At 41.9% G+C, this 14,900-nt stretch overlaps 1 protein-coding gene across 1 annotated transcript; it reads right to left on the minus strand.

The window, feature by feature from the left end:
• Positions 1-5,426: 5,426 nt before the first annotated feature.
• enpp4 (ectonucleotide pyrophosphatase/phosphodiesterase 4) lies at positions 5,427-11,421 on the minus strand. Its single transcript, XM_064928052.1, has 8 exons — positions 11,263-11,421; positions 9,977-10,235; positions 9,516-9,800; positions 9,137-9,256; positions 8,850-9,048; positions 8,579-8,749; positions 8,208-8,477; positions 5,427-7,902 (listed from the first exon to the last, which is right to left on the minus strand). Exons 2-8 carry the CDS (start codon positions 10,232-10,234, stop codon positions 7,802-7,804), a joined length of 1,404 nt encoding a protein of 467 aa, XP_064784124.1. The 5' UTR covers position 10,235; positions 11,263-11,421; the 3' UTR covers positions 5,427-7,801.
• Between the last annotated feature and the right edge of the window lie 3,479 nt (positions 11,422-14,900).

Consider the following 14,900-nt stretch of genomic DNA (forward strand, 5'->3'; position numbering starts at 1 on the left):
GTTTATTAAAAACCCAGATGATGTATTCCTTCCCTGCATGTCTCCAAATCCTTTATAACAGCGTGACAGAATAATCGACCCAACATATGGAGACAGCAGGGAAGGCCGAGCTTGCGACCATTGTAGGGACAGTACAGCACCACGAGGACTGTCTCTCCAGACTTGGGGTCGCCATGGACAGTGTGCTGGCAACCATCCTGCTCTTGGCGCCGATCTGCAGAATACCCCTGTCCCTCCCGGAGAGCTTTGACGGTGCGCCAGCAAGATGCAAGGGGTTCCTTCTACAATACAACCTGTACCTCGCTTCTACGCCGAGGATGTTTCCGGAAGAGACAGGGTTGCCACCGTCATCTCGGCACTGACCGTGCGGGCCCTGGACTGTGCCGCGGTCTGGGAGACTGGCAGAACCGAGTTTGAGTCCTACGAGCGCTTCACCCTTCTCTTCCGCTCGGTGTTTGATCATCCTGTGGAGGGCCGAGTGGGAGGTGAGCATCTACTCCGACTACGCCAGGGAGCTAGGACCGCCTCGGAGTTCGCCCTGGAGTTCCGGACCATCACGGCGGCTTCCACCGGATGGAATGAGTTGGCTCTGGTACCGTTTTCCGCAGCGGACTGGGGGAGGAGGTACAGCTGGAGTTAGCCTGCCGTGATGACAACCTGTCACTCGACCAGCTCATCAGCATGGTGATCCGGGTGGACAACCTCCTGTAGTCCCGAAGTAAACCTGCTCCGTGGTGGGCTCGGCACGTGGTGGGCTCGGCTCGGCAGAGCATAGGAGGAGGAGGAATCTGTGCTTCTGCTTCTATTGTGAGGAAAGGGGTCCTTTCTCCCCGACCTGCTCTTTATTCACTAGGAGGCAAGGAGCTGACAAGCCAAGGACTTCTCCTGCGCTAACCCAGGTAGGATGCAAGGTCTCCTCTCCTTGTCTGTCAAATCAACCAGTGTGTTTTCCTGTTAAATTCCCTGAGTACTCTCGCCCTTCACTCCCGTTAGTTCTGATTGATTCCGGAACTGCCAGGATTTTTTAAGATAGCGCACTAGGCACAGCATTATGCATCCCTTTGGTTCCCCTACAGTCACCCATTCCGGTTCGATCCCTGGATAATCGTCCAATAAGGACAGGGCTCATACATCACATTACTGTTCCTGTTTCTTTGCTGACCCAGGACACTCATTCAGAACAGATCACCTTATTGATTATAGACTGGTTGAGTTTGCATCCAGTTATTTCCTGGTCCGATAGGAGACTGCTGGGTTGGTCGCAGGAGTGTCAGGGGAGGTGTCTTGTGGTGTCTGTCAACACTGCTACGGTGGAAAGTCCGGGCTGTGTTCCTCAAGTGGATTTACCGGAGGAGTACCAGGATCTGCACCACGTTTTTTCGAAGACCCTGGCTACACGCCTGTCTCCAGACAACAGGTCAATGGCACCATCCCAGGGGCGATGGTGCCATTGACCTGTTGTCTGATGCAGACCTATGCGAAGGCCATGCGAAGGCCAAGGCCATGGAGACCTACTGTATATATATATATGACAAAAATATAAACGCAACATGCAACAATTTCAAAGATTTTACTGAATTACAGTTCATATAAGGAAATCAGTCAATTGAAATAAATGAAGTAGGCCCTAATCTATGGATTTCAGATGACTGTGCAGGGACGCAGCCATGGGTTGGCCTGGGAGGGCATAGTCCCACCCACTTGGGAACAAGGCCCACCCACTGGGGAGCCAGGCCCAGCCAATCAGAATTAGTTAATCCCCACAAAAGGGTTTTAGTACAGACAGAAATACTCTTCCATGAAATCAGCTGTCCGTGTGGCTGGTCTCAGACGATCCCGCTGGTGAAGAAACTAGATGTGAAAGGTCCGGGGCTGGCGTGGTTACTCGTGGTCTGCGGTTGTGAGGCCGCTTGAACGTACTGCCAAATTCTCTAAAACGGTGTTGGAGGCAGCTTATGATAGAGAAATTAATATTCAATTCTCTGGCAACAGCTCTGGTGGACATTCCTGCAGTCAACTTGCCAATTGTGTGCTCCCGCAAAACCTGAGACATCTGTAACGTTGTGTTGTGTGACACAACTGCATATTTTAGTGGCCTTTTATTGTCCCCAGCACTCATGAAACATGGGACCAACATTTTACATGTTGCATTTATATTTTTGTTCAGTATTTATATAACATTTTTTTAAAGTCAGTCAGTGAGTCATTCTAACTGGTGGTCAGGACATTAGTCTGTCAGGCTGCCCTGGAGCCAGCTCTTATAAGCACAGAGCAGGTACACTCTGCTATATGACATCCACATACAGGTCAACTTCCTGTTTACAGAAATCAACCGAAAAATGTATTTCTGCAAAGACTGCCACTATCACTCTGTCTAATGGGGACATGTCTCAAGGGAAGGTACACATTGAGAAGCAACAAGAGTGACAGATTTGGAAATCACACCTCTGTGTATGATGATGTCATATTGATGAGTCTACCTTTTACCAAACTTAACATTGTTGTATTGTACAGGGGTGACATAAAATGTATGACATGAAAAGTCAATTTCATTTGAACTCACAGGACCCACTAGAAAACAAGATGGTGCATTTCAAGGGGTTTAATCCTGTCATTATATTTCAAATAAATGAATACATAAGTGTTTTTATTTGGTGAGGGTTTAAGGTTTTCTAATGGTGTTATCCATGTCCCTTAGCGTGAAAACATAGCTCGAGAGATTAATAGTCAAACTTTTTATATTTTAATCTAAAAGTATTTGTTTTGCTTGTAAATATCTTTAAGGTACTCTCGTTGCCCCTATCTCTTTTGGTTCTAACTACATACTGCTGATTTATGTTTTTCCGTCATTTAGAATATCCAAACTGAATGAGAATGATGAACACAACATTTAGTAGGACTGTGATGTTGTTGTCCTGGGTATGCTGTATGTGGGTTTGTTCAGGAGGGTTCAAAGTTTAGCTGGCTAACTTATTGATCTTGCTTGGTGGCATTCCCCTCTGATGCTAATGTTGGGAGATTGTCACACGAAACTTGATGTTGTTGTGGGATGGGTTATTGCTATTACATTACCTCCTGAAAAGACTATTAACCTGTGACAATTCTGACATACTAGTAGTTCCTATCTATAGTGATATTAGTAATAAGACATAAGAAAAGACATTTTAAAACATAGTTCAATCTGAACAATACACAAATGTTACGAGTCCATATCTACTAACATTTTGTATCTTTCATTTTAATACATTATGCTGTGAGTGAATTGAAGATTTTCCAAAATGTGTGTGGTTCTTTTAGTTTGTTGGTTTCCTGGGGCCTCATTTATCTAAAGGTGCGTGTGCACAAAAAAAGACTCAACTCAAGTTTTCCCGCAAATGTTGGCATTTATCCATTTTGAACTTGATAGGAAAGTGTGCATATCTCCACGCAAATCTTAGAAATGGCATATGCACAACTTCTAGTGGTTGATCAACTGTATTGCAAGCAAATATTGTTATTTTTGGGGAAATGTAGGAGTTTGACGCACAGGAATTATAATAATGGTAGGCTAATAAAATCATTAAAACGTAGGCCTAATGAAAACCAGACGCCTTTGCCGTTGGTAAGAACATCTCATAGGGCATGTTGCCTAATATATTTATTTGACTTTTATTATATAGACCTAAATCATAATCATATTGCAGAGCATTTCTCTTTTTCTGACATAACTGGTTTATTACCTCTACACAACAAATATTAGGCCACCAGTTATCCATTGCTCATTCAATAGCAAACAAAACCATGCCCGAAAGGAAAAAGACCAGTAGCCTATGATAGTAACAGCAGATGGAAACCCATTTAACTTGTATTTTTATTAGGTGCATGGGAACTATTTGTATGTGCTCTACTTCATCACGCATGTCCTTTAATCAGCAATAAGTCAGTTTGATGAAAATACATCTCTGGTGGGAAAATGTACATATTGTTTTATGCAGATTTTACAATATTTGCCACCTACCGGATGGAAACCTAGCCACACACACACCTGTCAATTATATTAATCAATTGTAATGATTAAGCATACAGTTGAAGTCAGAAGTTTACAAACACCTTAGCCAAATACATTTAAACTCCGTTTTTCACAATTCCTGACATTTAATCTGAGTGAAAATTCCCGGTCTTAGGTCAGTTAGGATCACCACTTGATTTTAACAAATGTGAAATGCCAGAATAATAGTAGCGAGAATTATTTCAGCTTTTATTTCTTTCATCACATTCCCAGTGGGTCAGAAGTTTACATACACTCAATTAGTATTTGGTAGCATTGCCTTTAAATTGTTCATCTTCGTCATGATTTTCCTTCCTCATGTTGCCATCTATTTTGGGAAGTGCACCAGTCCCTCCTGCAGCAAAGCAACTCCACAACATGATGCTGTCACCCCCGTGCTTCACGGTTGGGATGGTGTTATTTGGCTTGCAAGCACCCCCTTTTTCCTCCAAACATAACGATGGTCATTATGGCCAAACAGTTCGATTTTTGTTTCATCAGACCAGAGGACATTTCTCCAAAAAGTATGATCTTTGTCCACATGTGCAGTTGCAAACCATAGTCTGGCTTTTTTTATGGCGGTTTTGGAGCAGTGGCTTCTTCCTTGCTGTGCGGCCTTTCAGGTTATGTTGATATAGGACTCATTTTACTGTGGATATATACTTTTGTACCCATTTCCTCCAGCATCTTCACAAGGTCCTTCGCTGTTGCTCTGGGATTGAGTTGCACTTTTCGCACCAAAGTACGTTAATCTCTAGGAGACAGAACGCTTCTTCCTAAGCAGTATGACGGCTGCGTGGTCCCATGGTGTTTATGCTTGCGTACTATTGTTTGTACAGATGAATGTGGTACCTTCAGGCGTTTGGAAATTGCTCCCAAGGATGAACCAGACATGTGGAGGTCTACAATTTTTTCTGAGATCATGGCTTATTTCTTTTGATTTTCCCATGATGTCAAGCAAAGAGGCACTGGGTTTGAAGGTAGGCCTTGAAATACATCCACAGGTACACCTCCAATTGACTCAAATGATGTTAATTAGCCTCTCAGAAGCTTCTAAAGCCATGACTTCATTTCTGGAATTTTCCAAGCTGCACAGTCAACTTAGTGTATGTAAACTTCTGACCCACTGGAATTGTGATACAGTGAATTATAAGTGAAATAATCTGTCCGATAACAATTGTTGGAGAAATTACTTGTCATGCACAAAGCAGATGGCAAGTCCTAACCGACTTGCCAAAACTATAGTTTGTTAACAAGAAATTTGTGGAGTGGTTGAAAAACGCATTTTAATGACTCCAACTTATGTGTATGTAAACTTCTGACTTCAGCTGTAGGTAGGGGGAAGTGATAGTGGGTGGGCGTGAAGTCTAAGCATTTTGAAAAATAATGATACAATGTGTACACTTTATACTTTTATTTGTCCTTCAATGACAATCTGAGCAGAAACACACAGAGGACCAATTCAGTAGCCACCTGGAGGTGGGACATCAACTGGTTTGCATAGTAATAACACAGTAACAGCACAGTAATCATAGTACTGCAAACATAGTAACTATGGTATAGTACCCACAGTAACAGCAGATCTTCGACTTCTCTACACAACTACAATCATTTAATAATGGAAGATCTGAGCTATCTGGAAACAAACCACACAAAATAAACGTGCATAAAAAGATTTTAAAGAATAAAAAGACATTGGACACCCTTTCTCAGCCGACACACATGCACACACACTGTAGCTTGAAGAGAATCAAACAAACAAAACAATTACTTATTTTTAGATAAAGGACCTGGGGCTTCATTTTTAACCGCTGCGTAAATGTATAACAAAATATCTGCGGGCGCTATTTCTGAAAGCGAATACCTAAGTCTAAAAATATTGAGATTTATAAACTTGGTGCACACCATACAGACACATGTCCAGTTATAAATCCGAACCATCCTAAAACTGTGCCTGTGTGAACGAGCATTATAACGACACCAGTCACCATTTATGGTGACAATAACACCTTTTTATTTGCTGTATAATTTGGAACTATTGGAATTAGGCCACGACAGTTTCTAAAAAAAAATAAAAAAAATAAAAAGGGTAATGGCTAATTTGATCACATTTCTGTAGAGGTGTGGGCAGAACGTTTTGATATTTTACAGTGACTTTTTCTAAATAAACATGCTTGCTGCCTAAAGGGAGTGCTATACACTGTTCTGCAAGATTGATTGTTTATTTGAAACTATTTAAAAGTAAATGCTACAGCAAAAACGAATTGTTCAATATTTTGTTTTTCAATAGACTGTGTTTATCTCCTGCCTTGGTAGGTATAGGCTCTGAGATTAATTATTCTATGATGCTGCACTCCACACTCCTATAGAACAGCAATACTGTAGCCTACTGTCAAAAATGTTACATAAGCTACCGGTCTATTTACAGTGTTGGCAGAATGTTTTCATAATTTGCAGTAACTTGTGTTGTATTTGGCAAAGGATTGACAGTGTATGGAAAAAAGGCAAATTGTTGTGGACCTGTCAACATAACGTTTGAATTCAACATGTTTTGCATAGACTTTTCCCTCAACCAAAATATGCTGGACTGCCCGCCAATTCTGAAACGTTGTCTAGGCTACAAAAAAAATTATACTACAGTAATCTAGGCTACTGCAATCATTAATAAAATAATAAGGAAATAGTTTCCTAGGTCTAATTATTTTACATTCCAAAAATAAAACATAGATATAGGCTTTTCTCACTGACAGCAAATGGCTCCTGGCAGCCTACTTTCAGTACATGCCTGCTTGCAATAGAAAACTTTAGCCACTAGATATTGAGCATATGCATGGTCTAAAGTTTGTGGGGAGTTAAGCACATTCTCAAGTCAAGTTCAGTTTCTATAAATGCCAACTTTTTCATGAAAACTGGAACATGCATGTTTAGGGGTATTCTTTGTACTTACGCAACGTTTATAAATGCGGCCCCTGAACATGAATCTAATAGCATAACAGGTCTCCTTAACACTACAGGAGGCCATATAGTGCCAGTGCTATAGCTTAGCTCAGAAAACACACATTACTAAATAAAATCTAATTAAGTGACTAACAGAAACATAGCTTCAGTCCGGTTTTTGACTCCACTCCCTGGCTCAGTAGTATACAGAATATCTAATAAAACCCTTAATAAAACCTATATAACAACTTTACAGCATGACTGCTGTTCAATATACTACTGCAATATAGCGGTACTCTTAGGAATTATACTCTCCAATATTCAGGTTTACCTCCCTTTACTAGAATCTCTCTTTACCATAATGATGAATACTTCTTTATGATTGTCTGCAAATCTTTCCAAATGAACTGAGATTTTTTTTTTTTACATATATAACATGTTATCATTATAGGTGGCTTCTTTGTATATAGACATATTCAAGTAACCCCAGTTTGTTTCTACCAACTGACTGTTCTCTTTGGTGTCTTATTTCTTTATTTTTAACTATTTGTGGTTTAATTTGTTTATTTATAGTTCATGCATTTATTTGAAAATGGCATGAGTATGGTACCACAGAGAAAGGAGTGTGTGAATCTGAAATCTGACAACTGCTCTGTTTAGTCTCATAACAGAGTATGGCTGTGTCTGAAATTAGACACTCTTACCTATTTAGTGCAAAATATTTGACCAGAGTACCGATTGGATGTTGGGAGCGTGGTGGTGATGACCTCTGGTTGGATGTGATATGACGTTCTGATCTGTGATTGGTCAGTCTAGTCGAGCTGGGAGTTCATTACTCTAGTCCAGCAAAGGGTCATCATCATCATCGTCCTGTATTGAGAGGCGTTGGAAGGGACGAGAGGATGACTGACGCCGTGGCCTCCACAACTTGAAGAGTCCTGACAGAGAGAGAGATCAACTCAAAGTTTATTCGTCACATATAAGAGGATACAGAGGTGTAAACGGTATAGTGAAATGCTTACTTGCAAGCTCTCCTCAACAGTGCAGTACAAATATCAATAATAAAAAGTCAAATATTAAAGTCAATGACAAAATATAAAAGTCGTATATAGAAAAAGAGAGCGAGAAAGGAAATTTAAAGGAGCACCCTTCTCTCTCTCTTGACTATTACAAAAACTACATATTTCACTTAAAACATGATGATATTGAAACATATATATTACAAGCAATACTGCAGACTAACCAGTGAGTGTGGTGAGAACCAGCAGTACCCCCACCACCAGTCCCACCACCAGGGGGATGTCGACACAGTCCTCCCCAGCCAGGAAGCAGCGTGCCTGGGACAGAGATCCGTTGTTTGGTGCTGGTGGAACCCCAAGCAGCTGACACATTATTGGGTAGACATCAACACTCTGTAACAGCGGGAGACGGTAACCAGGAAGGAAGCCTGGGCCCACTGCCACCAGGAAGGGGTGCATGCTGGGTAGAATGTTGTCATAGCCGTGGTCTCCCACTAGAGTGTACACACAGAGACAGACGGTTAGTTAGTTAGTTAGTTATATATATATATATATATATATGTGTGTGTGTGTGGGTCATGTGTAAAAGCCTTACGACGTGGTAGCCCTCCCCTCTGTACGATAGTCCATCCCTCGTCAGCGACTAATATGATTGGTTGAATCCTGTCATTGTTCCTGTAGTGCAGCCTATCAGGAACGTCCTTCTTCAGGTACGCAGTCATGTGGGTATGGCAACCACTCAGTAGGGAAAACACTGCCTTGGGGTCTGACACACACACACACACACACACACATTAACCAACCTCTCCTTTAACCAGTCACAAACTTTTCACTAATAGCAAGTGTGTGCGTTTGTGTGTATACACCTCTGTTGGGTATGATAGCAGCGATAGGGGTTAGGTCTACTACTGAGTAGTTGTCAGGGTGCAGACAGTCATCCAGCCTGATGATGCGATCAGTGGAACACTGGGCCATTCCATGGTCACTGGTGATGATGACATTGACATGCCCCCACAACCCTGCACGCATCAGCTCTGACATCAGCAGACCCACATTGTCATCTACCTGTTAACACACGTCACACAGTTCAAAATCAGTAGAACTGAGCACAATATAATGCAATGTAATATTGTGTGACACACACGTACAGTACCTCTTTAAGAGCCTGTGCTATGTGGGTGGTGTTGTCTGGTCCATACATGTGACCTGTCCTGTCTGGCTCCTCCCAATACAGAGCTGCAAACGATACTGGCCCCTCCCCTTTACCCTGGCCCTGGAGAGAGGAATGGAGGACAAATGAAGATGTCTTACTCAGGCCGTTTACCATTGAATAAAAAATGGTCACACTTCCCGTCTGCTTAAGGGGTTGCTCTCCCATAGACACCAATGCAATAGCAGCTAGGACTGGTCTGCTGAGTTCATTGACTGTATATGAACCATAAAAGATTAGGGAGTGGGATGTCTCACTTCCATATCTGAAAGCACTACTCAGTGAAAACAATAACTGGGATTATGGGTCAGAAGATACATACCCCAGTCAGCCAGTCAGTGACATTGGCCAGGCGTTGACTAAAGGTCACGGAGGGGTTGTAGGGCATGAAGTGAGTCGCTGTTCTGTTCCTGATCGGCAAGTCTGACCCCGGCCACATGGCCACGCCAGTCTTGTACCCACAATCCAGTGCAGTGACCCAGAGGGGTTCAGCTTCATTCCACCAGAAAGGGTCGGTGTCGTTGAAGATAGTGAAGTGCTTATGAGTCACGTGGTCATACATATTGCTAGCTATGACTCCATGAGACTCTGCATACAGACCTGTCACCTGGAGGGCATAGAGGTAAGAGGTTAGCATTTAGGGGTCATACAAACTGCTATCGAATTCCCATACTACTTATTTAGTAGGCTTTTTGGGTATTCAACTTCTGTAAATGTTTGTAGTACACCATCCCCTCTAACTCACAAGGGGTTATAGGTCAGGGGTGAAAGTTTATATATTACCAGGCTGTAGTGGTTAGGGAAGGTCTTGGTGATGAAGACATTAGTAAGTTGTTCCACCAGGACTCCCTGCGAATACAGCAGCTTTAGGTTGGGTAGAGTGAACCGTTGAAGGTAGTCAGCTCTGAAACCATCAAACGACACGAGCAGCACCGGAATGGGGGCCGCAACACCCGCGTCACATCTTTTTCCACTTCTTGTCTGCCCCACTGAAGCAGCCAATGAAGCGAACGTAAAGAGGAAGTACAGCAGGACTAACATCCTGAGAGAGAAATAGACCAAATTAGTGTTGTGGAGTAGACACTTTAAAGCACAGGAGGTTGGTGTCACAATTGGGGAGAACAGGCTCGTGTTAATGACTGGAGCGGATTATGTGGAATGGTATCAAACACATGGTTTCCAGGTGTTTGATGCCATTCCATTTGTGCCGTTCTGCACCATTATTATGACCCTCCTGTGCTTTAGAGTCAATAAAGCCTTTATATGTCAGTGTTCAAGGTGAGGTACGAAAGAAGACTAAAGCAGACGGAGGCCGATGATTGCAGTAAGAGGGGGTGCATCTTACCGAAAGAACAAATTAGGTTTGTGGCGTAGACACCAATAAAACCTTGTTATACATGTATTCCAAGCTTAAACTTTCTGTAAAAAGCTCCCTCTCTCCCTGAGGGAGACGCTTCCCATTCCAAATGTAATTTTCTAGTTTGTGTTTCCATTAGATGAAGTTAACCATCTTTCTGAGGAGAACAGAGAGGGCTCTGATCTTTTACACTTCTGTGAAATTTGACTAATATACTGAATTAAAGCTGATGTGATCTGGCACAGGCTCACCCGACACACACAGGGCTCACAAGACACACACCTGTGTTGATTGTCAAACAAGTCCCAGTGAACCTCACCACCTATATGCAAAGTGTGCAGACTAGTGTTTAACATGGACATCATATGACAACCTTGGGACCAAGATAATGGACCTAGCTAGCTAGATAATCAGGAAGTCCTGTGCTGTCCCGGTATGACATGACACCCTATAGTTTGCAAGCGAACTAGGTATTTTGACACCACCCCGTCCACATCACATATCCCTGACAAGACAGTTGATTAGCTCTCTAGCTGTGTAACGTTAGTTATCTAAGAGCTGACGACTTGTACTCCAAGCTAAAAGTAAGCTAGCTAACTAGCTACCTGTACCAGGTAGCCAACATTGAATATTTACTAACGCCGTTACCCAGCCGGCTCAACGATTGCGCAAGATCGTCATACGAACCTTGTTTGTCAACAATTCTACGTACCTGACAGCTTTCTCATTAGATTGTCGTTCTATGGAGGTGCTCAGACTATGTTCCTCCAAAAGCAAAGTTTTGGTTTTATATATACTCGCTTTCACTTCCTTAGCTAGCTGTTGTCATTTCAATTTCACAATGGGCGCATTCGATTATGCTGAGCCGCGGGGTAACGGAAATATGCCCGCCATGTCATTGGGTGAAAGCGGGGAGGGGGGCACGCCCCTCTCAAAATCGAACAGTGATCTGCGCCGCTCCGTCATTTTGTCAACAAGGTAGCATGGTGCATCGTGCAGAAACATACATCTCTTTTCCATAAAATAAATGTTTGACATTTCTGACTACCTTTCATTGCGAAGGCAGATAAATTATTTTTATCAAAAGCAATCCCTTTTGCATGGGAAAACACAGAAGCCTACTAATTACTACTACGTGCTTAATACCTCACTTCCGTTTTGAGCCGACTTGTCCATGGGCTTTGAACCGGGAGGCAGCCCAGTTCCAAATCGAATGCATCAACTTTCAGCTGATGCAAAACACGCCTACACGGGCGATTAATCATACCCCACAATGACAATAATCGTAAAATGTACTCAAAATAGAGGCGTTCCGTTGACAAGCACCTCAGTCAACCAATCCTCATTTAGAAAACGTTGACAGCAGTTTCACACCCACAACAGATGCTTCCTGATTGTTCCAGAGGGTTTGATCAACAAATCTCTTCTCCTCTCTTCCTCTCCCCCGGAGAATGTAATTTGCCATAATCCTAAAATTCTATCTCCTCGCCTCCTTCTTTTGAGATGGAGGCAAAGAAAGAGGGCGCGAGGAGAATTACAATTGAGGTTTCCCCAACTCTCTCCTCTCACGTCTTCTCTCTTCCTCTCCTCTCTTCCTTTCCTCCCCTTACAAAAATGGACCATGGTGATACTATGGTACTTTCATTCATACCATGCTGCTACTATGGTACTTTCACTTATACCATGGTATAGAGCTGAATTATGGAAATGTACCATGGTCTTAGCTTTGATGTATGAAGTATGATAAATGGTACCAGAAATTATCATATTTATTAATTGTGCGTTACCATAGTATAATGGCAGTATAATGCAATAAATAAAGAACCCACCCCCAAGGTCAAAAGAGGTAGGTTGGTATAATATTGATTAATTTATATACCAGTATGGGCAAGTTTCGGATAAAGTCAGAGGCAGGCTACTATTGTTGGACCTAGTTTGTTTGTAACATCACAGAAAAAGGGAAATAGTTGCTGTGAAAAAGGGATAATACTTTCTGTATGAATAGTACTGTTTTTCACTCATGTTTGGGTTCCCTGTGTTGCCAACCTGCAATGTGGGAGAATGTGAGATATATGCAGTGGTAATTTTAGCATGTAAATCTTGGTGGGGCAGACTTAACAACAACAAAAATTATGCATGTCAGCAAAGCCTCTACACAACACAACACTGAACGTCACTTTTGTTTTAAGCCGACTTCGCCATGGGCTTTGAACAGGGCACCTGGCGCACGACTACGAGGCAGCCCAGGTCCAAATCGAATGCATCAACTTCCAGCCGATGCAAAACACGTCTACACCGGCGCCCGGGTGGGACGAATCATGCCCCCACAATGACAGAATCGTAAAATGTACTTAATGCACTATAACAGTGACTAACAGTGGCCACAAACTGTTAGGGCCTACATAAAGCTGTCCCAACAGGCAGCTCTTTCTATTCAGCACCATGGAGTGAATCCTTACCACTGCTACAAGCGGAGCCTCGTCTGTCAGCCTCATTTACTGCCTTTTTAAAAACATAGCTGATATGACTGACTTGCTTAAACAAATGTGCTTTCTACTGACAATTGAGATCTACAAACTATGGCATAAGGGAACGATGAGCGGATAAGAGGCAATCCGTAATTTAGATTAAGACATTAATGAGCGAGCTAAAACAGACCAAGTCAATATAACTATTTGTTCAGCACCTTTGAAATGCACAGAATTCAGAACATGGGCCGTTCTTATAGATTTCTCTCTGTACACGAAGTCAGAACCGTAGTATAAACAAAGGGGCATATAAGCAGACAACGAAAGCTCTTACAATATTCGATGATGACATTTCTCTGAAACATGCTATAGTCTATATGTGCATCACCAAGTCAGAACAGTAGGCTAAATTATGAAGGGGAAAGGGACCAATTTATTATGGTGAGCCACATGGGCTACTAACAGCTTACTCCACAACATACAGGTAGTATTACTTCCTTAAGTTCAGTATACATATCTCCCTGGCATATTACATCATGCAACAGCATACAATACATGTTTGGACTGTTGTGCTGTGCTCACTTGAATAGGAAGGGGGCGCGTCAGTCCTTCTTGAGGGCAAATTTTGTCATCAAAATCTGGCATTCTCTAGATTTATGGTGCTTTCAAGACTACTGTGAACTATGAAAAAAGACTAGGTTGAATCATGACATCGGTGATCTTCAGGTCAGAGCTCTAGGAAGAGGCCCAAGTTCCCGACTTGGAATTCCGAGTTGGATGACCGTTCAAAACGTATTTTCCCAGTCGGAGCTCTTTTTTTGTTGTTGTTCCCAGTTGTCTTGAACTCACTGAAGTCCGAGATTTCACGGTTCTGAGTTTCCAGTTGTTTTGAAGGCGGCAGAAGTCATGCTGGATTGACTGAGTATTGAACCTTTCCTGGCCTTTAAAAAAAAATCTTAACAGGTGGGGCTCTGCCCTGAATGATTGGTCGCCACTGGAGATATGGTAGCCTAATCTTTTGCATTTTGTAATAATGTGCAGTATTTATAGTCAAGTGGGTTTTGTGCTTGTTTCAGCACGCAGAGGAAGCCGCTCGCTCTAGTGGTTGCTTCACGCTCTATCAATTCAATTCCATTCAAAGGGTGTTATTGGCATAGGAAACATATGTTTACAATGCCAAAGCAAGTAAAATAGACCATAAACAAAAGTAAAATAAACAATAAAAAACTAACAGTATGGTATTATGGGGTAACTAGTCCCCCCTTGTCTGATTGACGACAGAAAAAAGCAACATTTGGCAACAAAAAAAAATTGTTCACAAAAATCACATTTTTTAAACAAAAAAAACAAAAAGCGCTTTTATTGATAAATATGATCTAGCAGAGGTAAATGGCAAATATTAAACATGTATGCTGTCTATATTGCTTGTAATTGATATAAGTCAACATCTAAGTATTAAGTATTTTTACATAAATTGTTATGGCTGTATTTCTTTTAAAACCCAATAATGTTGTGGTTCCATCAGTCCCGCGAACATTGGATAAATAACAAAACACCACACAAGGGTTAAACATGACACAAAGTTCCAAAGGAATAGATACATTTCAAATGTCATATTATGGCTATATAAAGGCTTGTAACGATGTGCAAATAGTTAAACTACAAAAGGGAAAATAAATCAACATAAATATGGGTTGATTTACTCTCGTGTTAGCCTGCCAAGTCAGTGAGTCAGTTGAATGAGAGAGCCAAGCCAACTGAAAGCTAAAGCACCAGATAAACAAAATATTTTAAACATTATCATCACGCTGAGCGAGTTATGAAGCACAGGCTATAAAACACCAAGTTAAACAGAGTATAATTAAATAATTGTTGTTATTTT

Source organism: Oncorhynchus masou, chromosome 21, assembly GCF_036934945.1.
Source record: "Oncorhynchus masou masou isolate Uvic2021 chromosome 21, UVic_Omas_1.1, whole genome shotgun sequence".
In the NCBI taxonomy this organism is placed as follows: domain Eukaryota; kingdom Metazoa; phylum Chordata; class Actinopteri; order Salmoniformes; family Salmonidae; genus Oncorhynchus; species Oncorhynchus masou.

What these genes read in the sequence shown, in the direction of transcription:
- enpp4 (XM_064928052.1), bottom strand. Translation starts at nt 10,234, where the DNA reads ATGTTAGTCCTGCTGTACTTCCTCTTTACGTTCGCTTCATTGGCTGCT. An exon ending in TCCCTAACCACTACAGCCTG is followed by an intron (nt 9,801 to 9,976) that starts GTAATATATAAA and finishes TATGCCCTCCAG; the next exon opens with GTGACAGGTCTGTATGCAGA. An exon ending in GGTTCTCACCACACTCACTG is followed by an intron (nt 7,903 to 8,207) that starts GTTAGTCTGCAG and finishes TCTCTCTGTCAG; the next exon opens with GACTCTTCAAGTTGTGGAGG.